The sequence below is a fragment of the Stigmatopora nigra genome, chromosome 11 (assembly GCF_051989575.1).
Source record: "Stigmatopora nigra isolate UIUO_SnigA chromosome 11, RoL_Snig_1.1, whole genome shotgun sequence".
NCBI lineage: Eukaryota > Metazoa > Chordata > Actinopteri > Syngnathiformes > Syngnathidae > Stigmatopora > Stigmatopora nigra.
The window spans coordinates 9538271-9564704 of NC_135518.1; the positions used below are offsets into that span (position 1 = coordinate 9538271).

General features: G+C 42.3%; 1 protein-coding gene and 2 long non-coding RNA genes across 7 annotated transcripts; 1 reads left to right on the forward strand and 2 right to left on the reverse strand.

Moving 5' to 3' along the window:
- Nucleotides 1-1619: 1619 nt before the first annotated feature.
- On the reverse strand, nucleotides 1620-6943 carry nr4a2a (nuclear receptor subfamily 4, group A, member 2a). The gene is made up of 7 exons (XM_077728121.1): nucleotides 6028-6943; nucleotides 4670-5791; nucleotides 3882-4011; nucleotides 3620-3783; nucleotides 3181-3383; nucleotides 2930-3108; nucleotides 1620-2837 (listed from the first exon to the last, which is right to left on the reverse strand). The coding sequence occupies exons 2-7, from the start codon at nucleotides 5660-5662 to the stop codon at nucleotides 2581-2583; spliced, it is 1926 nt and encodes a 641-aa protein (XP_077584247.1). The 5' UTR covers nucleotides 5663-5791; nucleotides 6028-6943; the 3' UTR covers nucleotides 1620-2580.
- On the forward strand, nucleotides 6218-12261 carry LOC144204255 (uncharacterized). Of its 4 annotated transcripts, XR_013327857.1 has the most exons (8): nucleotides 6218-6542; nucleotides 6889-6939; nucleotides 7044-7125; nucleotides 7210-7317; nucleotides 7501-7549; nucleotides 9044-9129; nucleotides 9218-9443; nucleotides 9979-12261. It is a non-coding gene; the product is annotated as an uncharacterized LOC144204255 (long non-coding RNA). The 4 variants fall into 4 exon arrangements; XR_013327855.1 differs by having other exon boundaries at nucleotides 7501-9129; XR_013327856.1 differs by having other exon boundaries at nucleotides 9044-9443.
- Nucleotides 8328-25672, reverse strand: LOC144204254 (uncharacterized). Of its 2 annotated transcripts, XR_013327853.1 has the most exons (7): nucleotides 25555-25672; nucleotides 16923-17036; nucleotides 15698-15786; nucleotides 15152-15619; nucleotides 14258-14390; nucleotides 14018-14080; nucleotides 8328-11572 (listed from the first exon to the last, which is right to left on the reverse strand). It is a non-coding gene; the product is annotated as an uncharacterized LOC144204254 (long non-coding RNA). The 2 variants fall into 2 exon arrangements; XR_013327852.1 differs by having other exon boundaries at nucleotides 14018-14390.
- Between the last annotated feature and the right edge of the window lie 762 nt (nucleotides 25673-26434).

Consider the following 26434-nt stretch of genomic DNA (forward strand, 5'->3'; position numbering starts at 1 on the left):
TATATGTAGTATTCTGAGTGAATTCCACACCACAAATAAACCAGTTAGTATACGTTACCTTCCACACACAGTAGATGATCGTATCTTTATGCTCACTGACAGTAAAAGACGTCCGCTCATTTGAGCCAGGCTCCCAATTCGAATGAATTTAAGTGATGAAGTTAAATGCTTCTAGACTGGAAATACATGATCGTGGGTGTTCTCCGTATAGATTCTCTAGGTGTGCATGCAACCACTCCGACAGGTGTCGTCGCACGACCACCGTTGGTGGGCGAACCTGCGTCAGGTTAAGCGAGCAGGCATGCGTGATGCACATGTGACCCTTGAAAGGCGAGCCTCACACACACGCGCCACCCACCCACACACCCGGACGCAACTATAAATCCATCCTTCCTCTTCCCCAGCATCAATTCGAGTGTGCAGTCCCTGGGTCGTAATGAATTCGGTCCTCCATCACGTGTAATCACGACCAGACACGACGATGATCATCTTTTTTCGCAGCGAACTGAACTCGCAAGTCAACTCGTGGCGTCGTTTAGACAAATCTGCTAAATGTCAGCAAACTGATTCTGAACACAATCCCAATTTGCTTTGGAATTAGCACTAGCGTCGCTAATTATTTGGACAATTCATTGCTTTTTTCCTCCTCCCTAAACACACACACACACGCACATACACACACACATGCAAGGCTGCAGGAGAAGAGGATGTTCTCTTGATTTGGGATGAGAGTGGATGTGTCCCAGACATGTCTCACAGCCTGCAGGCTTCACTTCTCTGCTCTCACACACTCTCACAAAAGCTTTGTGACAGCACACACACACACACACACACACACACACAAACATGCACGTTGGCCCTCTCCAACATCCTTAGTGAAGGATGCAAGGAGAAAAAAAATCAGAAGCTAAAACATGGAGATTATGATGACTTTTAACAACATGCAATGAAAATAGAAAAAAAAGTAAATTGTAAACTTTTTCACATATGAATTATTTGGCTAAATTCACCGACATACTGAAGTGAAAGATAATTTAGTCTTTAAGGAAATAATAGTTATATTTTGTTTTTCAATTGAACGTGTGTTTGCAAAATGAAAATAAGTCTTAAGCAATGGACTCTAAATCACAATTTTTCTTTGTAATGTACATTAGAAGTAATTGAATTATGCATTATTTAATAGCAACAGTTTTGAATTATACCTGTTAAAGCTTTTGAACATGTCAAATAATTCATATTAGAAATTATATTTCCATGCATAATGGTGAAAGATTATCCATATGAATAACCTTGGCATATTTTTGAACGGATCTGGGGTGAAATCTAATTCCTCATCAGGTAAATAAAACAAAACGTAGAAATGTGCACTGTGGGATAAAAAGGCCGATGATTTCTAGGCTACGAAGAAACATGGAAATATTTTTTTTCGTTTCTTAAACCATATTATGAAATTTGGATAACCATTTCTTTAATACTAAAATAGTACCTGTATAGTAGACGTTAACATTTTTAATGCACCTGATGCACAATTTGACCAAATTCAATCCAAATAATATGAGACACATTCATGTGCTAAAAGATGTAGATTTTTCTTGACTCACAAAAAGCTGCAAAATGTATTAATTTCAAACTTTTATTTGTAAACATTAAATAAGTGCCCCTCCCCCAATCTAACTTAAATATGTGAGACCGATTACATTTTTTATTCCTCCCTTTTTTTATCCATAAAATGTAATTTAACATTTTAAAACGTGGACTATATTTTTTAATGTGCGGTCATGCTCAGTGCAAGTGCTTGTCGACGGACCAATAGAAATGCTCTTAGCATATAGAGAAAGGTTTATATTGAACAGCAACAATACTTACAGCACACATACAAACGAGGAATGTGACAGTTGTACAAACACAATGGCTCCCTCCCTGCTCATCTATACACAGGAGATCATATATATGTATATATTTTTACTGTATGTATTTTCATATTAGTCTTAGTGCCAACTATATTGGTATCAAATCTAGCAGACTACATAGTGTCTGGTATACATAGACATCGCCTCTGCATTTGCCTATAAAGGAGCAACAAAAATAAATAATCATAATAACATGCGTCGTTTTTTTTTTGGAAAATGTTTGGGGGAGGCACGATTTGGAAAGAAACCAAAAAATCATTATTACAAACTTTGTACATATTATAAACTGATGCGTCATCTATTAGAACAATATACAGTGTCCGTGCGTGTGTTCGCATGTACATATATATATTTATTTATATATAAATGGAATTATATTACATCTGGGGATGCTAGGGAATTGATGGAAGTTTTTTTTTTTTAAATTTACCCACTGTTGACAAAATATTGTCAGAATTTAACTTGTTTTTGCATTAGATCAGTCTGCCATGCGTCGTAGAAAAAAAGGGAAATCCGAATAAATAATGAATTTTGTCAGCAATTTTTGGAAAGTCCTCAGAGCAAAGGGGCTTTTGCACAAAAAAAAAAAGAAAAACAAAGGTGCAGTTTTGGGTGGTCGAGGGTTTTCTTTTCCTTTTTTTGTCATTTGTGTGGATGCCTTGGCCTGTTTTCAGAAAGGCAACGTGTCGAGGAATAGTTTGTCGATAATGGCTGGCGGAGGCACTAGGTCTTCGAGTTTGAGGTAAAAGATGCGCTGGAGGCCTTGTGTGCACAGAGTGCGCAATTCGGGCAGTTTGCCCAGCAACTTGGACAAGTAGTTAGGTCGATTCAGGCCGCCGCCCGTGAACGTCACTTGGTCTTTCAGGCAATTGACGATTTTGTTCTGCAGCTCCTCTACGCGTTTGGGTTCCCTCAGTCCGTGTCGCTCTAAAAAGAAAACAATACAAAAATAATTATTTACGTTTTCTTTCTTTTTTATGTATATAGATGTTAAAAATTCCGATTTGATTTGAACGCACCAGTGACCATGGCGAGCGCTGCGATGCAGGAAAACGCCGAAATATCGACATTCATGCCTTGTAAATTAGAAGAAAACTCCACGATAGCGTCCACCCACTCGCCGAAACCTCGCACGCACTGAAGCCTGTGCAGGACGACCCCATTGCAAAAGATTAACTTGCCCTCCACCGGGTTGGATCTGAAAGCAAGCGAGGCAAACATTTATTACTCATCCTCGTTCAAATTTGCCAAAAGTGCGTCGCGTTAGTACCGATAGGCGAGCCGTAAGACGAAGAGCTCCAGGAAGGCCGACTCGAAGAGTAGATCTTGATCCGGTTTGGGAAGATCGCAGAAGCCCGGGATCTTCTCGGCCCAGCCTCGGATGATCTCCATGGATCCCGTGAGCAGGTCGTAGAACTGCTGGATATGTTGCGTGTTGTCTCCAGCCATTTGGTAGTCAGGGCTCGCCTGGAACTGGAATTTCATTTGCGCACACACACACGCAGAGACACAAACGCACACACGCGCAGCCGCTTAATGAAGTGCCTCGAAAATATATAACGCGTGAAATTGAGGAAAGACGGCGACTTTTTTTTTTAATGATGATTATTAAATCCCCCCCTTTTTGCACGTAAATTACAGAGAGAAGCCATTTAAAGGAGGCCTCTGGATTACATGAAAGAAGCAAGAAAAATGTTCCCAAGACTCACTCTGGAGTAGTCAAGTGCAGACATGGAAGGGTTGGAGTCCACATGGGCCCTGACCAGAGCGCTTATGAGGCTGACCGGTGGCGATGGGGGGGAGGGCTCCTGGGGGCTTTTGGGTTTGGAGGGCAGGCGTCCTCGTCGACCTTTCAGATTATCGGTTCTCACCACTGATTTGGGTGGGATTGGAGGAGAAATGGACATGTGGGGTCAATCCAGACATAGCAAAAATGTAGGATTTAATTCCAATTTTTGGGCTTGCGCGTACCTTCCCTCACCATCCCGACCACAAGGCACTTCTGGAAACGGCAGAACTGGCAACGATTTCTTCGGCGTTTGTCAACTGGACAGTTCTTATTTGCTAAGCACACATATTTGGCATTTTTCTGGACGGTGCGCTGAAAAAAATACGGGGGGAATTGGGTCATGCAGGTTGTTTTTATTATTTTTTACATGATGTTGATGATTAAAAAGTTGCAGAAATAAGAGCATGCATAAGAATGGTCACTAATTGTTATAGGTGTTCTAATAATACAATTGGGAATGTAGAAATCATATATATTAGGGATGCACTTCAAAGTTTGCAAATGGTGACGATTAATTTTTAACTTTTTGCAGAGGAAAAGTGGGAAATTAGAGACTCCGTCTAAATCATCAGTGTATATTATTTAAAGGTGACAAGTTTAGTATGAGCTGGAAATTATATTTTTAAAGGTAAAATACAGTTTTAAAAGCATGGAGTTGAAGTCTCTGCCGATAAAAAGTATTTTTAAATCTGTAATCTAATCAGATGTAATCGATATAATTCCAACGGTGTTTGCATGAAGGAAGAAAAAATATACGACGAATTATTGCTTTGGGAAAATGCAAGTTTTTAGCAAGTCCACTGTAGAAGAAAAATGACGTTATGGGCCTTTTATATATACGTTTTTTAAAAATGAAATGCATGAATGGCTTCCCTTTTCTTTTCTTTTTTTTAGAATGACACCTGTGAGAAAATTTAACACGGCATGCAGACTGTGATGAAGACGGAGCGCCTCGGTCCTCGGTGCCCACCTTGAAAAAGCCCTTGCATCCCTCGCAGGTTCGAACCCCGTAGTGCTGACACGCAGCGTTGTCCCCACACACCGCGCACAGCCCCTCGTTGGACGGCGATCCTCGGGAGGGTGGCGACGGCACCTGGCTGTCCACCAGCTGGTGCGCGTGGCCCAGCTGCAGGGAATGTGGGAAGGCCAGCCCACCGCCGGCCTGCTTGCGGAGGGCTCCGGGCATTGCGAAACTCTGCGCGTCCAGGCCCCGGTGATGGACCGCGGCCGCCGCCGCAGCAGCAGCTGCCGCGGCCGCTGCTGCCGAGGCCGGGCCGTCGTGACCCATGGAGACGTGCAGTGGACCGTCGAACCGCATCTGACAGCTGGACACGGGCGTTCCGGGGGGCGACTGCTTGAAGGAGAATAGCGAGAGCCTGGACACGGGGTTCTTGCGCTGCTCCATCATGTAGTTGTGGTGGAAGGGGTGCAGCGAGGTACCGGGGTCATCCCACATGGTGCTCGGCTGCACTTGGAAGTTGGGCGTGTTCGGGGGGGCGTGCGGCGACGACGGCGGCGGAGGCGGCGGCGGCTTGAAGTAGACGGGCCCCGCGTGGGCCATCATGTCGTCGGACTGCGGCGGCAGGTGGCTCTGCTGGTGCGGGTGGGCGTGGTGGTGGTGGTGGTGGTGGTGATGAGGGTGGGGGTGGTGAGGGTGGTGGTAGCCGTGCATGGGCACGTCTTCCACCTTGATGGCCGATTGCTCGCTGCCGGCGTGCGGCATCTGGTAAAGGCAGGGCGGCTTGACGTCGTAGCCCGCGTTGTAGTTGTCCATGAAGGTGCTGAAGCTGGGCAGGGATGTGGTGGCCGTGATCTCGGTGTTGGTCAAGTCCATGCTAAACTTCACGAACTCGGGAGTGAGGAAGTCGCAGCTGTACTCTCCCGCGGCGTGGTAGCTGTAGCTCTGGGACGCGGGGCTGGCTCCTTGGGGTGATGATCCATACTGAGCCTGGACGCAGGGCATGGCTGAGGAGAGGCGCTCGCCGTCGGCCGGCTTCGGGGCAGGAGACGGACGGCGAATCGGGGGAAAGTTTTCGTGGAAATGATGCACGACTTGGGCCGGCGATTGGATTCAAGAAGGCGGGATCTTGCCCTGGAGAATAATCGACACAATATAAGCAAGAAAAAAAGAAGAGGGGAAAAAACACGCACGTCAAATGAGGAGCGAAAAATGCCCCAACATACAAAAAGCCGCACTTGGAAGTTGTTCACTGGATGTCACCATGACTACCACTTTGCAAACTTCCCCCACATGCAGTTTCCATACCAACTTTAATTGAAATGATATCTGAAAAGAAAAAAAATATATATGTATTTTATTTTATTTACCTCTTTCGCATCCACTTGCTGCTTCTCAATCCATGCGATAAGCATTCAGGCAAAGCTAAGGAGGATTAAGTCTTCCCTCAAATGTTCTCGAAATAATCATAAAGTAGAAGAAAAGTCTCCAAATGGTGAAGCCCCCACCCGATGGAACTCTGGCAGCTTGTGAGCGACACTTGCCTCGACTAAAGCACTCCCAGCCAATGTGGCTTTGTTTATGTGAGCTGCGGATGCCGTGGCCCACGTGTTTGCTGGCGTGCCGTCATCGGCGTCGTCCCCGACGCGGGCCAATCGGGGAGCGAGATGGGAGGGACGCTGGAGGATGGGGCTAGTCAAGGGAGGGGTGCTTCTCTGTCCCTGCCTCCCCGCTGAGCGTGTTTGTCTTGTGCTATGCGATCTATGCTTGCTTCCCAAATGCACGCTAAGGAGACTTGTCGTGGGATGAAGGCAGCTGGACTCAGTTTGAACATGTCTTAAGACTAAATACTCTGCACACTCTCGTCTCGTGCATGCAAGTTGTGGTGGGTAAAGTCCATTTCTCACTTTGGAGTCATGTTTTCGTCCATGCTTGGAACTCAAAAGTTTGCACTCGTGGTTCAAATGTGGCAGCAAAATGTAAACACGTGGTTGGCACACGCCGTTGTCTACTTGCGTTTGAATTACGTATGTAAGTAAGTACATATCGTGTTAAACTTTTAATAGTCAGATGGTTGATGTGAAATGCTAAGTGAACATGTTACTCAATATTTTGGTAAAATTGTGTACAGCAACACATACTGTTTTATAGCATCAAGACCACAAATATCTATGTCAACTACCAAATAGCTTGGTTAAATCTAGTTTTCTTTGTTTTGCATCAACATTCAGGTCTTCCTGCATGCCCAAAACAATGACACGCTTGAGGTTACAGGAGAGAAGGTAAGACTAGTTGAAAAAAAAAAAAACAGCCAAGCCTATCTCTTGAATCTCCAGTTTCTATATATGATAACTTGCGTTTTTTTGTGCATGTTTTCCCTCTTTAGGATCAACAATGTAGCTCTTCCTGTGTGCCCACCCACATCCACACTCTTGAGGTTGCAGGAGAGGAGACTGGGCCGGATCAAGGTAAAAGTAGTTTAAAAAATCCAAAACATTTAACCTCTCTCCAGTCTCTATAGAATAAATAAGTTTTCACTTTTTTTTCATTAGGCTCACGTCCACTCTGGAGCGTCTCCAAGTGGAGGACCAGGTGATCTTCCTCACAAGTTGCCCCTTTAAACTCTGCACTTTGGAAAATACTGGCAGGCTTCTGGGAGGGTAATGTATTTGTTTATTGTAGAATATCCAAGTATTCATCCAAATTAAATGTAAAAGCTTAAAACATCATTGTTATAATCCGATGTAACTCAATGATGTGATATCTGATCTATTATATCGCCATGGTGAGGTTTCACTGAACATAAGTTTCCATGTTAATACTTTTGTCCCCCTCTAATAAAGGTGAAGTCCACAGCTCTCTGCTGGCAAAGTGAGTCCCCAGACTCTTAAGGTAAGGATATTATAGCCAAACATTTAATATTGGCTGGTTAAAGTAGATTTTGGAGAAAAATATTCATAAGGTAAAAAAGTAAAACACAGGCATATTTTTAAGTGTAAAAAACGACATAGTATAGTAAGGCTTTTTTTAATTTAAAAAACAACATAATTTAGTAAGGCAGTATAGAAAACTCTTTGGTCTTTGGTTCAAATCCTAGTGCTTGCAAAGATTTTTCCATTATTATTCAGGTAAGTGAAAGAGATAAAAGTACAAGTACTACCAAATACTCTCACTGGGTGGTGGCCCAGTGGTTAAGTCATCAGTCTTCCACCTATGGGGTCCTGGGTTCAAATCCAAGTGCAGGCAAAGATTTTCCCAATATTATTCAGCTAAAAGAATAAGTACTAATGTCTAAGTGTTTAAGTGTATAAGTCTTCAGTGGTGGATGAAGTATTTTGTCAAAAAAATGACTAAGTGTTTCACCCAATTTCCTTGGATAAAACGTTTCAACACCCATGTATAAGTGGGGCACGAGTTGGTGTAGTGGGTTGCACACTCGCCTTTGCACCGAGAGAACGTGAGTTCGCTTCCCGGTGTCGGCGGTTCACTGACCAAGCAAGCGGTCGAGGGTCGGCCGAAGGCCGACCCGAGAACGCCTTTCGCACATACAGGTCCATCAAGTGTCTTCCGAACTGCCGAAGGCAGTTCGGAATATAACCTTTTGCTGAAAAGTATGACTAAGTGTTTAATATAAATTAAAAAGTTTTTTCTTTTTTTTTTCCCCCTTCTTCTTATTCCATTGACCATTTATCTTCTTTCTAAGTATTTTCAGCCAAACGACGACAGCGGGAATCGAACCCAGGTCTCCCACACGGGAGTCCAGTGATCTAACCTCTGCGCCAACCAAGTGACTACACTTTTCTATGTAATCATTTGAGTATTTTTAGAAGAAGTCCACAGAAACAACTAAGTGAAAAAGTGTCCGAACCGGGAATTGAACCCAGGTCTCCCACACCAGAGTCCAGTGATCTAACCTCTGCGCCAACCAAGTGACTACACTTTTCTATGTAATCATTTGAGTATTTTTAGAAGAAGTCCACAGAAACAACTAAGTGAAAAAGTGTCCGAACCGGGAATTGAACCCAGATCTCCCACACCAGAGTCCAGTGAACTAACCTCGGCGCCAACCAAGTGACTACACTTTTCTATGTAATCATTTGAGTATTTTTAGAAGAAGTCCACAGAAACAACTAAGTGAAAAAGTGTCCGAACCAGGAATTGAACCCAGGTCTCCCACACCAGAGTCCAGTGAACTAACCTCTGCGCCAACCAAGTGACTACACTTTTCTTTGTAATCATTTCAGTGTCTTGAGAAGAAGTCCACAGAAATAACTAAGTGAAAAAGTATCACGACCGGGAATCGAACCTAGGTCTCCCAGACGGGAGTCCAGTGAACTAACCTCTGCGCCAACCAATTGACTACACTTTTCTTTGTAATCATTTCAGTGTCTTGAGCAGAAGTCCACAGAAACAACTAAGTGTAAAAGTGTCCTAACCGGGATTTGAACCCAGGTCTCCCGGACGGGAGACAGGTGAGTTAACCACTATTCCACCAAGTGACTACAATTTTCTCTGTAATCATCCACCAAGTGACTACAATTTTCTCTGTAATCATTTGAGTGTCTTGACAAGAAGTCCACAGACACAACTAAGTGTAAAAGTGTCCCAACTGGGATTTGAACCAAGGTCTCCTCGACAAGAGTCCGGTGAACAAACCTCTGCACCACCAAGTGGCTGCAATTTCCTTTGTAGTCATTTGATTTCTTGACAAGAAGTACATAGAAACAACTACGTGAAAATGTTTCCCAACCGGGATTCAAACCCAAGCTGCCTACATGGGAGATGGGTGAGTTAACCTTTGCATCACAGTGTCCACACTTTTCTCTCAAGCAAGAATGCATAATATAGAAAATGAAAGAACAATTTTCTATTAAAAAAGAAAAAAGGCTTACTATACTCTGTCATTTTTTAAAAGAAAAAAATATTATTGTACTTTATTGTCTGCCAAGATTTTTTTTATCCCTCAATTGTGTTCCAAATTTAGACCTCACCTCCTGTGTGTGTTTGTGGGTGGCAGGGGTCTATATGTTTGTGTGTGTGTGTGTGTGTGCGTGTGTATATAAAGTGGGAGGAGGGGAAGGAGGGCTAATTAGTGACGGCCTCTCACCCCTTATCGCAAAGGAACCAATTTAGAGCCCAGGAGAGTGAAAAGTCTGATAGCGTAGACCATTACTGAGGGTGACGCAGAAAATAATAATAATAATTAAAAGAAAAAATCAAGTTGATGCATGGTCGCCAAAATAAACGTATTGTAGTGCAGTCCATCTCAGAGTAATCTTACAGTAACACCTTGCGTCACTTAGCCGTTCGTGTGTTTTTAGGGAATATTGGTGTGGGCAAAAGTCCAGAAGAAGGAAAAAAAATCCACTCAACAGCATCCTGTTATTGTGCTGCTAAAAACACACTGGGATCACTCAAGGACAGGCTGAGAAAGAGAGAATTGCTCCAGAATGTAGAGGGCGCTCTTGTACACTGATTGCTGCAATTAACCTTTTTCATTAACCTTGCCTTTTTTATGGCTGCATTGCCCCGCCCGTGATTCTAAACCTCTCTTAATTGCATACCCGCTTATCTTAATAATCATTTTTTTAATGAATACTGCACTTATGCAGATGTGATGACATTATTACTGGCCTTCTAGCGCAATATAGTAAATACGATAAAGACAGTTATTCGTATAATTGGCTGTTTTTCCAGTTTATTTGCATTGACTTAAGAGTAATTAAGTGGTGTGGATGTGCACGATTAATGAAGAGCCTTTGGAATGACGGTGTGGCCCATAATTGAATGAGTTAAATAGTAAAGTGTTTTAATTGTGTGTTATTAAGATCTATAGTGGGTCATCACAGATGACTGGATCACTCAGATTAAAGTGATGGAGTAAAAAGAGGAGGAAAAAATTATTCATGCCAAGAAATGCACATTAATGGTGGGAAGACTATTCAACTAAGGGCCATAGGTGTGGATTTTACACTATTTTTTATCAATATTGTGTCCTACAATTGCAAGTCAGCGGCCTCGCAGTGTAGTGGTTCACTTGCCTGACTTTGGTGCGGGTTCTTGTTTTCTGCTCAAATTTCATTGGGTAAACTGTGCATTTTTGCAAGTATTTTTTTTCTCTGAAAGTAAAGCAAACACGTACTCTTTCAACCTCTAAAAATGTCCCATGCACAAATTCAAAACAGTTTTCCAATCACAGTGGAGTTTTTAGGGTTAAGTGTATTTAAAAAAAAAATAATGTGGTGTGGTGAAGGACTTTTGTTCCTGCAGAAAAACGGAATAATGGAATTTCCGGGAGTGGGAAATTTTGCCCAAATGTCACCAACATCCTGATAAAAATAAAAGAATCTCTGGAAACTCTTCAGTAACTTTGTGGAAATGGAAGAGCCCCAAGCCCGAAGGCATCTTTTTGCTCAGACTCCTCTTTCCCATTTCTGGAATTCTACTTCACAAGCTTAAATGTCTACTTAATATGCTTTAATGCCTGCTCTTTGGAGCCAGCGAGCACTTCATCACTTTTATACACCTTTATATAACACACTGTTAACTAGCAATGCCTCACAGAACAGCTTGTCTTGCAGCTGGAAGGCGCCCGCGTGCCGTGATGAAGTTACCTGTTCGCCATGCACAATGAGACAGTAAAAATGTGGAGCGAGGCCGCTGCCCGCCCACCAACCACGGCATCTCTATCAGTCGCTGCTGAATATTCATGAATCACAGTGTCATGACATGCTCTGTAATTGGCAGCAACATTAGTAATGACACCGCCGCTATCAAGGCCCTGCATATTCATGCGGACGCCCAATATTTCCTCACGGTCGGCTATTTTTTTCGTCTTTCCTTTCTTTTTCAGCTCTCCTCAAAGTGGAAATATATTCTGGAGCTGCAGGTGTCCCCCGCTGACATAATCAATTCCTGAAAGAAAGAAAAAAAATCATCAGATCCAGCATTTATTTTCTTTGATTAATCAAAAGGTATAAAATTACACAAAGCTCACTAGAATGTACTTTGTGGTTAAATTAAAAATTATGTTTTACCCTTTTGTTATTTGGCTCAAAAGATGAAGTGGCTATCAAGGCAGGATAAACCTTGGATTGGTCTCCAGTTAATCGGGTAGGCGGGGGATTTTCAAAGTGTGGAATAAAAAGAAATCACTAGATCATAACTACCAACTGTCCTTAATGGTAAAGTGGCTTCTGCCATTGTACTACTGCACATTCAGTTGTTTTGAACTTTGTAGCATTGTCCAAGACCTTTGCAAATATTAATTTTGAGTATTTTTGAATTCATTACCTGGCATTAACAGAGATGGTGTTCAACTTCATTTGAAGTTGTTCGACTAGCAGTGAATGCTGACGTTTCAGCACCATGGATAGCAAAATGTGTCCTATCCATTTTAATAGGGAGGTGCTGATAGTGAATATAATCATGGCTAACCCACCCACTCCAAATGGAGTGAGTTACTATTTTCATTTGTATTGAATTAAATTTGCATTGTGTGAACAATTACTTATAGATGTGTGCTTGTATTTGACGACAGCACCACTTTACAACAATGCTCGTCTTCTCTAATTGGTCTTTTTCCCCCTTTTTTCTTTTTAAGACGTTGCGACTCATTGTAATGCTTAACATTTCACAGTCTCATCGGAGGTGAGAGGTGTATGAATAAACAAATGTAGTATGGTAACAACTCTACTAGAACATGTTTTCAGTTTTTTTTAGGGGGTGCTTCACAAGGTTTATGGACATTAATTGTACGCATAATAAAGAAGCACATTATACAATGTACTGTCTACCAAAATCACGTATCAAAACGGTTTGTTCAAGGAAGGGGGCGGTTAATGATTATCTGTCAGTGCTAATGATAGCAGTAGAATGGATAAGAGGTCTATCGCTATCAATTGCAGTGAATATGCTTAAAATGACCAGGTTTGCAAGCCTGCATTTGGTTTCAAAAACTGAAAATCATAAACTTTTTGGGAGTAGTGCACCCCAGCTGTGGGTGGATAAGTGATCTGAAATGGATATTTTGGAATTTATGAGAACTTTCTTTAGATATGAAGCAGGAAATTTCAGACTTTTTGACAAGATCTCAGGCTGAGGCCGAAGTCTCTCTCCTGACGTAGAGAATTCTCTAACAGTCAGCTATTAGATTGGCAATGACGCTTTTTTTAACTGTGTTTTTAGCCACGTTGTCCAATGATTAAGTTTTCCTAAAGTGTGACTTGGAAAGCACAATAAAGGTCAAATCGGTAAAGCGAGACCTCAAATGTTTTAAGGTCAAAGTCCTTCCGTCAAGTATGCAAACAAGAATGCAGAGTAAAAGCAATGTGTTGCTTCTTTTAACCGCGTTTTACCAAGGATGTGCTGCTACCTTATTGCAATTCCGACTGTCAAAGTGCGGGAAAATGATAGTGGGGTTTTAACCAATGGAATATGTATGGCCCGTCTCAATATTCCTTCTCATGGCGAATATGAGAGCGCGCATTTGAATAGTGCATGATCCGTCGCAAAGATTTGGGACAATAAGTATTCGATTGTTGATGCGCTCAGCTTGGGCGCTGGCAGGGGGATCTCCGAACTGGCCGTGAGCGAGTTGTGCCATTTCTCATCAAGCCCAGAGCGTTCGCCGAGGAGTCCGATATCCGCGCAACGCCGTGGCCAAATTGGATTACAAACAGGTAACTGCTTCATTTTTTCTCCGCAGCTGACACTCATCCGCCGAATTCCTGGTCCCCGTGGTCATATTGCTTTATTTACCAGCCCGTGTTCATTTTTCACTCTGGGGGTAGGGAGTGACATGTTTTCCTTGAATGACTGCCTGGCGCGGGCGGCTCGGTGGCGCGAGTGGTTAGTGTGTCGGCCTCAAAGCCGTTCAGAAAATGAGATGAGATGAAGCTGCCTAGCGCAGAGTTTTCCTTGTTCTGCATTCAAGGAATTTGTCCAACTTTGAACGAAATTTCACATTTCCACAATTTGGTGATCAATATTAGACACATTTGGGAAAAGTTACTTTTTAGTATTTTTAGTAGTAGTTTTTTAATATACCCACATTTCTGGGTTTAAGGCCTTTATGCCCATCCTCATGTTGAATTAAACATTCAAATAAATCTTGAGTTAGTTCCCCATTTCTGAAACTGCATCTCTTTTTTACTTCAGCTCCACTGTGATGGAACAGTGAGGCTAATTTCCATAATATCCACCCACACAGAGGTTCACAGCACATTTTCATAAATCATCAAGCGACAACCTCCATAGGACAGTCTCCCAGAAGCTTTGTGCCTTGTCAACATGCAGTCAAAAGTGTTAGTACCCCTCTGTTACACCCACAGTGGTCACAGAAATGTACAGTATACCTACTGTGAAACATGGAGGCTCTTCTACTTTGTGGGGCTGCTTGGCTTCATCAGGTACTGGACTGTCCTGGATGCGAGCCAAGTACAATTACATTTCAAAGAAAGTTGAAAAAAGTGTCGGAAAGCTTCAAGGAGTTTGAAAAGTGCTCTAATATTTTTCATCCTTAATGTATTTTGATACAAAACAAATGCTTTTAAGAACTAATTTAACACTTACAACAACTTTACTATGTGTAGTCCTTACCTTTGGACAGTTCCAGACAACTCACCCAAGTTCAAGCTGAAATGCCACCACTTTCTGTTACTTCTCCCCACGTTTGAAGAATCTCATTATTCACAGCTTGTGTTTTGCTTCCGGAGTCTTATTTTTTTCCCATCTGTATGAACATAGTAGGGTCCTGGAGGTGAGCAGCTGAGGAGACCAATTAGTGGGACTGCAACTCGACAGTAAAATATAGGCTACTATAACACAGTTCCAAAACTACTATATTACCAGTCACCAATCCAAAAAAAGTGAAACTCTTTCCCTCAGTGGCTTGGGCAAATAATGAGGTATTATATGTACAATATAAGACTAACTGGAATGAATAATTTAACTTGCCACCATGGGATTCTACTTTGCACACATACTACCTGTAATATTATTTAGGGGAGGAGTAGAAGATACTTTTAAACAATATGCAACATTTAAGGTCTTAACCTTTTTTTTGGCCTTGGCACCCATTCTTTGCTTTCTGCCATTTTAGTTCTACTTCTCAGCAAAAATATAAAATGCATAACAAAAATGGAGATGAATTGGCAAACAAGTGGCAGATCACCACCGATTTCTAATCTCAATGGGGGGCAGTGAGTTAAAATAAACGCAAATTCTACTAGATTGGCAAAGATCAATTTGTTGCTTCAGCTAATGAAAATAACTCTAGTTTCATAAAATTCTAATGCTGGTTCTATATAGCATCTAAGCCAGGCAAGAACCCAGAAGGTCTTTCCTCCCAGCCCTCCCCTGCTATCATTTCCTCCCCACTGTCATTTCTCAGCTCATATAGCCGAGCACACCGTAAACCTTTCCTTTGATAAAGGCAGTCAGAGTTGGGAAGATGGAGAAGTTCAGGCGCGTGGCAGTAAACTTTACAATCACCTTTGGGCTGTTCAAGTGCGAGGTAAAGGAAGAGCGCTCGGTGGCATCTCGGCAGCCGCTCCACTCTGCTTGCTCTGGGAGACTCGGCTGAACTCCGGGGCCTTGATTTGATTGGTGCAGCCTTGAATCATAAGCTTTAATTGCACCTGACATTTAAAGCTTCTCTCTGGTATTTAAAGGAGTGTACAGGTGTGGCTCATTACAGAGAGGGGAGGGAAAATGAGGGGTGTTAAGGGCTTCATGTTTGGAATTCTCTCTTTGCCCGCCTGTTGAAGTCATCTCGGTGCCTGTCAGCGTCCCACAACGACACCTTGGCTCACGCCGGAGCTGCATTAACGCCGTTACGCTCGCTTAAAGTGCGCATCAATGAAAGATCGCCATAATGTTGACGTAACAGACGAGCGTTGTCTTCATCCGGGTGGCCGTTCAGTTAGAGTGTCTCGGGGACTTTTCCTTTTAATTTCCCCCCTGCAGGAATTAAAGAAAATGGGAATGCAATGTAAATGGTGGATTTTGACAGAAGGACACATAATAACAAATACTTACAAATGTATATTTGGCACTCTGCATGAAAAACCACATCACTAAAACGTCCAGTGTAGTTTGCAGCCTTCCACTTGAAATAGATTGGACATCTAGAACCAAAAATGGCACTGAATAAATTGCATTCAAAGCCGCTCTTCCCAGTTTAAATGAATTGGACTTCTGTCATTGTCAATGGCCGGCAACAGCAGTAATTATGGTGAAAAAAAGTCTTAATGTAGGCCATAAATGGTATATTTTTGTCTTAATGCTTTTAGAACTTGTCATTATTTGAATGCATTTATATTTACAAATAAATCAAAAATATATAGTTATCAAGAATTAAAAGTATCTTGATATACTCATAATTGAGACCTGCCGCGACACTTATACTATACTTATATTGCAACTTATCTGACCCCAATGTTTAAGATGTTACATATTTTAAATAATTATTTTTAAAACAGAGTATTCTCCCCAAACACACAAAATATTACTTAAATAAATAAAGTTGTAGATAAAGGCAAGGTATGTGAGGATAAACGCATTACTTTTTCCTTTTTTTTTTTCGTAAGCATATAATAGCCAGTAGGCATTGCGATGCGACGGGTGCGGGACCTACGTGTCCGCGGGCAACGTGTGTCTTGTGTTGGCCTCAGAAAAACAAAGCATATGTTGATTGTTAGCCAGGGTGTACATAGCACGTCCTGTTCACTCAAGCTCTCCCTTGTAGCGGCAAACTCCCAACTTTCTTTCTCCGGGCTATCTGTCAGACCTCATTTAGCATTTGGGGACATGCGGATTCCCACGTAGCGCAAAAAGGCAAGACACTATCTCGCTGCTCATCTGCCAGCCGCATTCCTTCTATTAGTTTTTCCTACTAAAATGAATGCACAATGAGTGAAATAGTGACACATTTCATTGTAATCTAATCTACTTTTTCAATTACTATAAAGGATAACCATTTTCTCAATTTGAAAGAACAATGGAACAATGTGATTTTTATGCCCAGCATTTTTTTAAATAAATGTTCTTGTTTAAAAGTCTACTATTAATAGAGTAAACTGATTTTTGTGTGTGTATTTGTCGTTTCTAATACATTTGAATTTGGTGGAAAGGAGAGAAGAAAAATAAGCCACATACAGCAAAGCCTTTTGCGTACATTTTCATTTCTGTTACAGCTGTCTCCTCCTTGGCTTTTCCCATATGCAAGCGGGTACATTATGGCAGTGACATTTTCTGTCCTGACCTTATTTAGTGGTGATCGGGCTTTCGACCGCTTGGGTTCATCTCCTCGGGATTACTGGAGCCATCACGGTCAGATCGTCAAAAGCGTGCGAGATGCGCTGGGGCCTCAGAATGGCTAGAAGGAGAAAAAAAAGATATATATATAAATAAATAAAATAAAACAGATTGGGAATGTAGATGCAGAAAAAAAACATCTGGTAATGTAGTTTAATACGGCACAGCGAATCTTAACATTTATGGGGTATGCACTGACATACTGTATATTGAATTGTGCCATTCTTGCGTAATTGACAAAAAAACATCCGTGTACCTGTAACGATTTAATTGGCCGAGTCAGCCCAGCCAAGCATCTCTGGCTCTATGACTGCCAGACATGAAATTCACTGTCATTACTGTCCCTGTCATTTTGCAGCATTTGGTCCAGGCTGGGCTGGGCTGGGCTGCAGCCCCTTTTCTCTCACTCCACTGAGCTTTGTACCTCCAGGAGGCTGCGACGGGTGGGCGGGGTGTGAGGTAGGCACGGGACTAGGAGGGAGGGAAAGAGGGAGGGAGGGAATATAGGTTGAGAAGGGAGAAAAGCAAGGGAGGCGGGGGTTCCTGTCCTCCAGGGAGCTTGGATGTTCATCTCCTCATTCGGAGCCATTTTGCCTTTTTAATTGCTGATGATAATTATCCTCATCATCATTGTTATCCTCATCAGGATGTCAGCCGTTGCTGTTCATTCACAAAATTAAAAAAGGAAAAGACTTCCATAGATCCTGCTATTATTGATAATTAAATACACTGCTCATATATTACTTTCAATATATACTTTTACATAATAGCTGGCTCTAAATATAACACCCATTTTTTAAAGCAGCTATTGTGAGGCATTCTAACAAAAAAAGTGACAGGATGAACTATGACACCCACTAATTGCAACGCGAGTACTCTTCCCCCGATTCCCTTTACTTCTGAATAAACTCCAACCTCAGAAAGTTCAAGACTTGCATCTTAAAGTTGTGAATGGCCATTTTCTATCGCAGACAGGCTGATTTTATCTGTGTAAAAAAAGAAATATATATATTGGTATCAATTCCTCTTATATGGACCCAGATGAGCTGAGTGAGAATGTGGGTTTTCCTCATTCAAGAGCAGTCAAAGGCTTCATTTGCCATCATTACGAGGCTATTTTGCCATTTTCCAAATCATCTCTATTCACCGGGCTTGTAAACAACTCTAATGTTGAATTAAGGTTCCTGTTCTGCGACAGAGAGCGTTTCGTGCTCATTAGCAAGCTCAGCAATCACCAACTAGACCTAAACCGCACTCCCTGTGTGCGCGCATGTGTGCGCTAACCACATTAATGGCCACATTCACCCTACAGAGATGAAGAACAGGATTCTAAGCTCTTCCTAATACATCATGGCAGGGTGCATACTCTTGTATGTAATTCATTCTAAAATGTGGCCTTTAAATCTGTTGTTTTCCAGTTGTTCTTTTTTTTTTTCTTTACTTTTGGCTTTGAATTTATATATTTATTTCCCGCAGTGGGGGCGAATGGCTTCCAGCGTGCCGTAGCATTCAACATAGACCCCACCAGCTAGCCGGCCTGGAGTCACTCAAACGTAAAATAAATCAGGGCACAAAAGGGAGCCTCCTCATTCCTGCAAAGGAGCAACCAAACAAGGAGGGACTTGAACTACCTTGGCAATAACAAATAGAAAGAAAGTCACCCTAGACACCAACATTAAAAGTGATTAATCATTTCTCTTCTCTCTTTACTTTCAAATACAAGGATTGTCTAGCTATAAATCTTCAAAGATGTACATAAAAATCACTTCCTAATGAAACTGGGCTTTGTTCATTTGTCACCTTTAGACCCTTTCATTTAAATTACAAAACTTGTGACCTTGTGGCTCCCAATATAGATCTATGCTATTTTAAAGCCAAAGAGGAATTCATCCATAAATCTTGACAGTAGCAATCCGTGTTCATTACAAGGATTCCAACGACAGCTCTTTTGCAACTGAGCGGATCGACTATACTCGGGAGTTGTTTAGCGTATTGAAAAAGTTATTATGAGAAAGCTTATTTGATTGATTGGCCTTTTTAACATCTATTTTTACACTCAATTTGTCCATGAGGACATGTTTGAAACATACTGATGAGAAATAAAATTCAGGCTATGGTGTTGATCTGTTTCCTTTAATAATGGAATGCATATGCAGTGTTTTAAACGAAGGCATGAGGCAAATTCAGGTGTTGCAGCAGAAATCCAATTTGGCTTGGTTAATGATTGCTGAAAGAATTCTAAGATAAACTTCATAGTACTATCGATGTAATATTTTAAATATTTAAAGGAAAAGTGCATCTACAATACGACAATTATCTTTTATTCTGTTGAGTACGTGTAGAAATACTACTATTATTATTTTGCTATTTGTAGTCATTTCTGACCAGATTTTACTTTTTTTTTTATTTAAAGAAAGCTATCCAGCCTTGATATTTTCTGAATGTGAAAAATATATTCAAGGAGCGACTGTAGGTCACAAGGAACCGCCCACGGCTGGTGTCATTGGTTAGGCCACACACCTTAAAGACATACATTTCCCATGCGAATACTAAAGCGCATTCAGTGACTACGCTTTACGAAACCAACGTATTTATCCTCAAAGGCAGGGAATGAGTTCATTTTAGGCAAATGATGTAAACACAAGCCTCTCCTTGGAATCCACATCTCTTAAGCCTATCTCTCTTTTGAAATTTCCTCATCTGCTCGTTATTCCAACCTTCCCCACTGTCTCTTTCCCACTTTTTTGCAAGAAGGCTGTCAGGAGGGCCCGTCAGGGGGGCTCCGGCGCTCAGGCCAAAGGGCCGCCGTGGCTTTAAGTGGCGCTCCTTGTGTGGCCAGAGCAGCCATCGCACTGATGCAAAGTGACAGGGACAGATGTGACATATCGGTTCCGACACACTTCCGTACCACCAGTCACAGGCTCGGGGTGACTCACATCCCCCTGCTCCGGTCCCGTCCCCCCGCTGCAGGACAGCACGACGATGCTCCAATGAACCTCGCCGTCGCCCGCACTGCTGCCAGGTATGTGGCTGCCATTGCCAATTACACTGAAGCGGTGCACCTAGTGGAGAGGGCAGACGGGTGGGTCGCGAGGGGGGCGGGTAAGACGGGTTTTTGCCCAGCGCACCGCGGGGGCGCCATCACAGGTAAATCCAACAAAAGATGCGCCCCTCTCTTCCCAGCGCACTCCCTTTCCCACCTTTAGCCGCCTTCACACCGGGGGTCCGCCACCGCTTACTCACAGCTAGTTGGCACACACTAATGCAGAGGCTTTTAATATTTCATAAGCGTTTTTATGTGTTGTAGAGAGCCGCTTCAGGAACAGAAGACGGAATTAGCTAACTCCAAATGGCCTTACTTATCTTTTAAATGTCATGCATCGGTCTGGCTTTGAGAGAAGAAAGCAGTTAAGGGGGGAGGGGGCGGATTCTATTCTGAATCATTTTATGTATAACCAAGACTTGAGGAGCTCAACACATGACCACCCCCTGATGTTTAAAAAAAATGGAAGCACACCTCTTGAAGGAGAGGCTCACTTTAAATGTGGGAGAAAAGGGCCCCACATTGAGTGGGTGGGATAGGATTTTTTTTAAGATACACTTCCACAATTGAATTAAATCCAGTGCAAGGAAGTCCAGAGAGAAAAAAAATGGGTGTCAAGGCCTTCTATTTTCCTTATTAATTTAGTCAGTGCCAAGAATGTATTTAATTTTTTAGAACCCAAATGGTCAGTGCAAAAGAAAAAAACATTTTGCATCTGAACCTGGTTTTCTGTGAATCCAATATTTGTAGAAAAGGTGAATGAGCAGTAATCACCAGGAGTGGGCAGTAAAGCACATGTATATACTCGAAAAGATTTTGTATATAAATACAATATACAAATTGCATATTTGGTAGACCATATGATGTTTCAGTACAACAACCAATAGTGCAACCAGTATCAAACCTAAGCCAAACAAATCATCTAAGTTGCCACCAAACGAGAACGAAGGTCCAAAGTCCCACCAACTTCACAATGAGACCCCATTTTCTCCATCACTCTATTTCTACATGAAAAAATGACAAAAGGACAAAGTGTAATTTGCCTTGTTGTCCTCATTTGCTTCTCAATTTTGATATGCGATCTCATTAGGTGCTGTATATTTTCAACGACGACATTAACAAACATTTGCACAATTTCCACCATTTTCAAAAGAGTCCTTCCATCGGTGCCACCGGGCTCGTGTGTGACACCAACAGGCGAGAGGGAAATTAGGTATGTCTGTTTCCTATTAATTACAATCCTGGGAAGTCTCCCATGGACACACTAGGGCCACTCTATTACACCGAGAGGGGGGCGTTCGCTGATAAATTAATAATCCGGCTTGTCAGCAGCCGCAGATGAATAGCCCCTGGTGATTGATGCTGTTTTCTTTCATAGGGCAGGAATTTGATGTCAGAGCCAAATGTGTTATCAATGCCACGGGACCTTTTACCAAGGCGCTTGGTAAAATGGATGATCAGAAGAACGCCGACATCTGTCAGGCTGGTGGCGAGGCACGTGTCGTCATCCCGGGCTATTACAGGTAACTAACGGCAGGCCCCTACGTCTCTGTCACTGTCACTTTGCATCAGACGCTCCTTAGCGCCGTCGTCTTGCCGCTTCATTAGCGACGTTCCGAGAGAGGCTCCTGGTCACAACAACAAGGAAGCTGACCGTCAGCTTTTCTGGTATGTGGTTTTCAACGTCGGCTTCTAATGGGAGCGGGACTAAGCTCTGTTTTTGTTGTTTGTTGGTGGCTGACGCAAAAATCTACGATCTGCAATTAGTACGAGAAGACAGCATATGAAAATTGTGAAAAAAGAAATATTTCAAAAATGATTTGACTGCACATTAAAGTTAAATATAACTGAAATAGCAATTGTGGATTCAAAAAAAATACCAATATATAAAGAATTTGGTGGATGAATTAGAAGAGCATACAGGAGATGAAAGTCATTCTTTGGAAAGAAATTTGGTTTTGGTCTTAATTTCCACTTTAGTAAATGTCCTGGTTAAAAACGATCTATTTCTGTTTTTTTTTTTTATTAACGTTTTGCCAAACAAGCCATCAAAGAAGTTAAGACTTTGCTGGAGGCATGTACTTTACTTCTCAAATTCAGGTTTCTCAACATTCACCTAGATTGGTGCACTATCGGAAGGATAGTCCTGTGAACTAGACTACCTGTCCCTCAGCTACCACCGAGTTCAACAGACTCGTCGCCATGTGTGCACGCCTTGAACAGGCTGACACGCACACCTTGGGTTGCAGCTACGAAGGGAGCGGCGGATGGAATTGAAGCCGGCTGAATTAATCTCCTGGAAACAGCAGTGACAGGAGCCTGATTATGGGAAGTTCCTTGAACCGGGCCAGCCCGTTTATGCCCTCCCCTCAGCACCAGGCAAAGGTTAATGCAGTCGTCTTGTTAGTTACCCTGACGCCCTCTTGTACACATCTGCAACTTCAGTCCATGCAAACCAAGTTGCAAGTCTGTTGATATTAAAAAATAGAATAAATAAAACATCTCGGGCGAACTTTAGCTATATTTAGAGTGGAGAGAGCTTCAAATGGGTTCATTTTCAGGACAAACACTCCCAGAAATACTATATCTACAAATCTATAAATACGTATAACAATATATATAAATAGAAACTTCCCTTCATAGAAGTTGGGTATTCCTTCAATGTCTATTGTTGTTTTTCATGGCATTTTAATTCATGTAAATGGCTAAATTGTAATTTATGGAATAAACTTGGTCATTAAATTACATTAAATTCCTAAATAATGGAAGTACTGTGTCTCATTTGTCAATCAGTTTAGAGTTTTGATATTTTCCGTCATTGAAACATGCAAGTCCTGCTTTCATTTCAGCTCTAAAATACTAGATCTGGACTATACAAAGCAATTACGATACCACTTGTGGCAGCCTCAAATGTTATGAAATAAATGTGTTTCGGAGGAAATGGAACAATTTAAAAGCATTTCAATGGGAGAAAATATTTTGACATGAGCTAACTGACTCAAGTGTCAAGGTACCACTGTTTATCCCAGTGTCAACTGTCATAAAAATGAGTCATCGCCGTGTACTTACACTTGAGGCACTATACGCATCAGACCTCATTCATAACAGCCATTTATGAAAATAAATACACGTCCAACAATCTCAAAAAATCCCACCCCCTCTCCCTCCCAGTCCTCTAGCCGACTCTCGCTGATTTACAAATAGCTGATGGAGCAAGCAGCTGACAGAAATAAATGAGCTAATCTGATGGCTGTGTAGCACTTGCAGCCAGATATTAATTCATCAGCAGGCCACAGAGTGCAGACAGATACAAATTCCTGCTTTAATTATGGATGGGAGCTGCGCTAGGAACATGGAGAGCCTTCCACTAGCAGGACTATTTCACCCAGCAACTTTACCCATCCCACACTGGCATTGGTTCTCCTCCCAGTTTGCGTAATGAACAAGCGGAAAACGAAGCGCAGCCGCATGGAATGATATTGTTTTCGATTTGCGATTTTTACGAGCCCTTCCTGGAGCCCGTTTGATGTGTTTTGTTCCCACTCCGCCAGCCTCGAATGGCCCTTTGCCGACTGAAATCTGCGGGGGCTTTATTGAAGGAGTGACCGGTGGGTATCTAAACAGAATGCAGGGCTATTGATTCCGCAGAAGTGGTCTAATTGTTTCCACGAGACAAGGGCTTGTCGCGATGATTTGATTGATTATCTTGATGCAGGTCTACCTCCTCAGGACCCGTCCCTCCCTCCCTCGGCCAGTTAATCGCACTGTAATCCCAATACGCTGGAGTAATTCTAATCCATCATCATTATCATGGCTGTACTCAGCACAAGATTAGTCTGTGAGAGACTTGTTTCCCCACTTTCGTATTTCTCAATATTAACTCCAAGTCTGCACGTTGAAAAAAAAGCCTTTTGACTGGGTCCCATTCTCAGCTCATTAACTATGCACATACAGTCATTTTAGTAGGTGGTGTATGATAATATTTTAGTTCCATTGACAGCTATGGACGTTTAATCCAGTAGCGAGCAGTGATTCCAATCCAAACAGAATGAACATTGGACAGAAAGGACTGTTCAGGGGGCTGTTGGTGGGACAAATGTAGCCCCGGATCTTTACTTTGGACATTTTATACTAGATTTTATCATTGACAAGGGCGTTAAACTACTTGATCTTCATATCTGAAAGTTTGAATGTAATCCCTTTGTTTAAACAGCAGGCATTAAGGAAGGAAGAAAAGGCTTGCATGGCTGTCAAAGTGCTTCTCCCATTCAAGCATCAGACAAGCATCTCCCTCCAGGCACCGTGGCCAGCCTGACATGTGGCGTATGTCTGGGCGAGACCCTGGTAAAAAGTCCCGTGGACATCAAATGAGCAGCGGGAGCCCCCAGGCTCCAGAAAAGCCAAAAAGGCAAAACAAGCAAAAGGGGGATTCATGTGTGAAGTGATGGCGCGAGACGCCGTGACTGGCGGAAGCGGCGCAGCTCTCCGTCCTTGCCTGTGGTGGTGCTCTTCACTCATTTGTCTAAGGAAGAACTGGGGGGTGCCCAAGGAGGCTCGGACCAGGGGGGGTTTGTCACAATGTGTGAAGGTGACACCTCAGAGGGCCTGCCGCAGTGGACAGTTTTCCTGAAGGGGGGAAAAAGGACTTCCACGGCCTCTCGCAGTGACACTTGACTTCAAGCTCCGAAGGCTCGCTCAACTCCGCTGGAGAGACTTAAGTGGCTCCACTGGCATGTTTGAACACTCTCTCTGTTCACTTCCTGCAAGCCTGGAATGGACTATCTCTGTGGTTTTGCACGGCACGAGTCCCATTCCCCGGTTATGAGTCAGATGAACAAAGGAGGCATCAGTGCGCCTCACGCTCTGCCTCCACAGTTGTGGAATGAAAAAGGTTTCTTGTTTTCACAGAATTTGGTCAGTCCGGTTTTTCAGCCCACGTGTCTGAAGGAACTTGTGGTGGAATTACAATTTAGTCCAGGAGATAGTCAGTCTGGATCAGTTTTGATTTTTAATTTAGCTATTACTTCATTCAAGAAATGTTTTGGAAGAAGTTACTACATAATACATTCCTAAATTTAATGACTAAGTTTTTTTTCCTCCACCTAATTGAAATCCCCTTTATCAGCGAGGTTTTAGCAATCCTTTTTTATCTTCAGATGCTTCCTGAGACCTATTAAAATAATCAATTGGACTCATGCCTCAATCGCAGCCAGTGCTTATACCTCCAGAGAAGTTGATCATGCATAGATTACATTGGGAGCCCCTACAAAATACCCAGCGTCTTCATGGGCATGCCTTCATTTTTTTATTGCCCCAGTGAAGCTACTCAGCCGCCATAAATGTTTAAAAAAATGACCTTTGGTAATGAGTTTGTCATTGTTGGATTCAGAAATATCAACCGGGCCATTATGGTGGCAGATATTTTTTCCAATCAATATACAATCCTGTATTAATATTTGATTTTTCTATAAGCCACTATGTTATAAGACCAAATTTAGGTGGGGGTGGGCTTCAGGGTGTGAATAAGAAAATGTACCTTGTTCTTGGAGCCTGTGATCTTCAAGCTGTGTGGACTCTCTTACTTTGGGCGACTGGGTGTTAACAGACTTGAATGTCCTTGCCCGTCTGAGGATCCTCGAGTGTACTTTGTCCTTTAGAGTAAAGAAAAATAATATTAGTTTATTTTAAATGAAAACAAATTCAAAGGTGAACTGTACCAAGGCTACCCTATACAATTGGTACAAGGTCTATTTATGGAAATCAAAACTGCAAAGAAATAATTACTCAGAACTAACTGCACATAAAATCAAATAGTACTATATTAATCATGTGAACTCAAATATTCCTGAATTACAAATTGCACTTTTCAGCAAATCCACAACACTACATAAAAAAAACTCGGACCCACAATGCCAAACTAGCTATTGAGCATTCAAGCAACGAAAGTGAAGCAGCCTACAACTTTGCCCTGAAAGAGTTTTAACCCATTATTGACCAATGACCACAATCAGAGGTTGTGAAAATGCATACTCCGTGATCCCGATAGTTCTGGAATGTTTAAAAAGGTCAATATGCTGATATTTTTGACGGCGTTTGACCTTTAGTGGAAAAAGTAACAAAACCATTAGAATTGAAATAACTTCTTTGTTTAGTTCTGCCAAATAATGTATCACAGTCAAAGCATGCCATCTCCCAGCAGCATCTGCCCATGAGTGACCGGACTGTTAATCGGCCGTATTGATCTCATATCAAAAGGTGCTATTTAAATGCAGCGGAACGCGCCGTGGGCCGCCATCAGTCGGCAAGCTGTGTTTGGAGTCTGGCCCCATCTCTGACTTGGGTGCAGGTGGCCCCGCATCTGGAGTCAAAGTGGTTTGAGCCATAGAAGCAGAGAAAAGACAGACTTTTCTTACATC

Excerpts from the sequence above, each read along its gene's own strand:
- nr4a2a (XM_077728121.1), bottom strand. The coding sequence starts at position 5,662 with ATGCCCTGCGTCCAGGCTCAGTATGGATCATCACCCCAAGGAGCCAGC. Across the intron at positions 3,784-3,881 it reads GGTCGGGATGGTGAGGGAAG|TGGTGAGAACCGATAATCTG; the intron begins GTACGCGCAAGC and ends CACCCAAATCAG. Across the intron at positions 3,384-3,619 it reads CTGCACTTGACTACTCCAGA|TTCCAGGCGAGCCCTGACTA; the intron begins GTGAGTCTTGGG and ends ATGAAATTCCAG.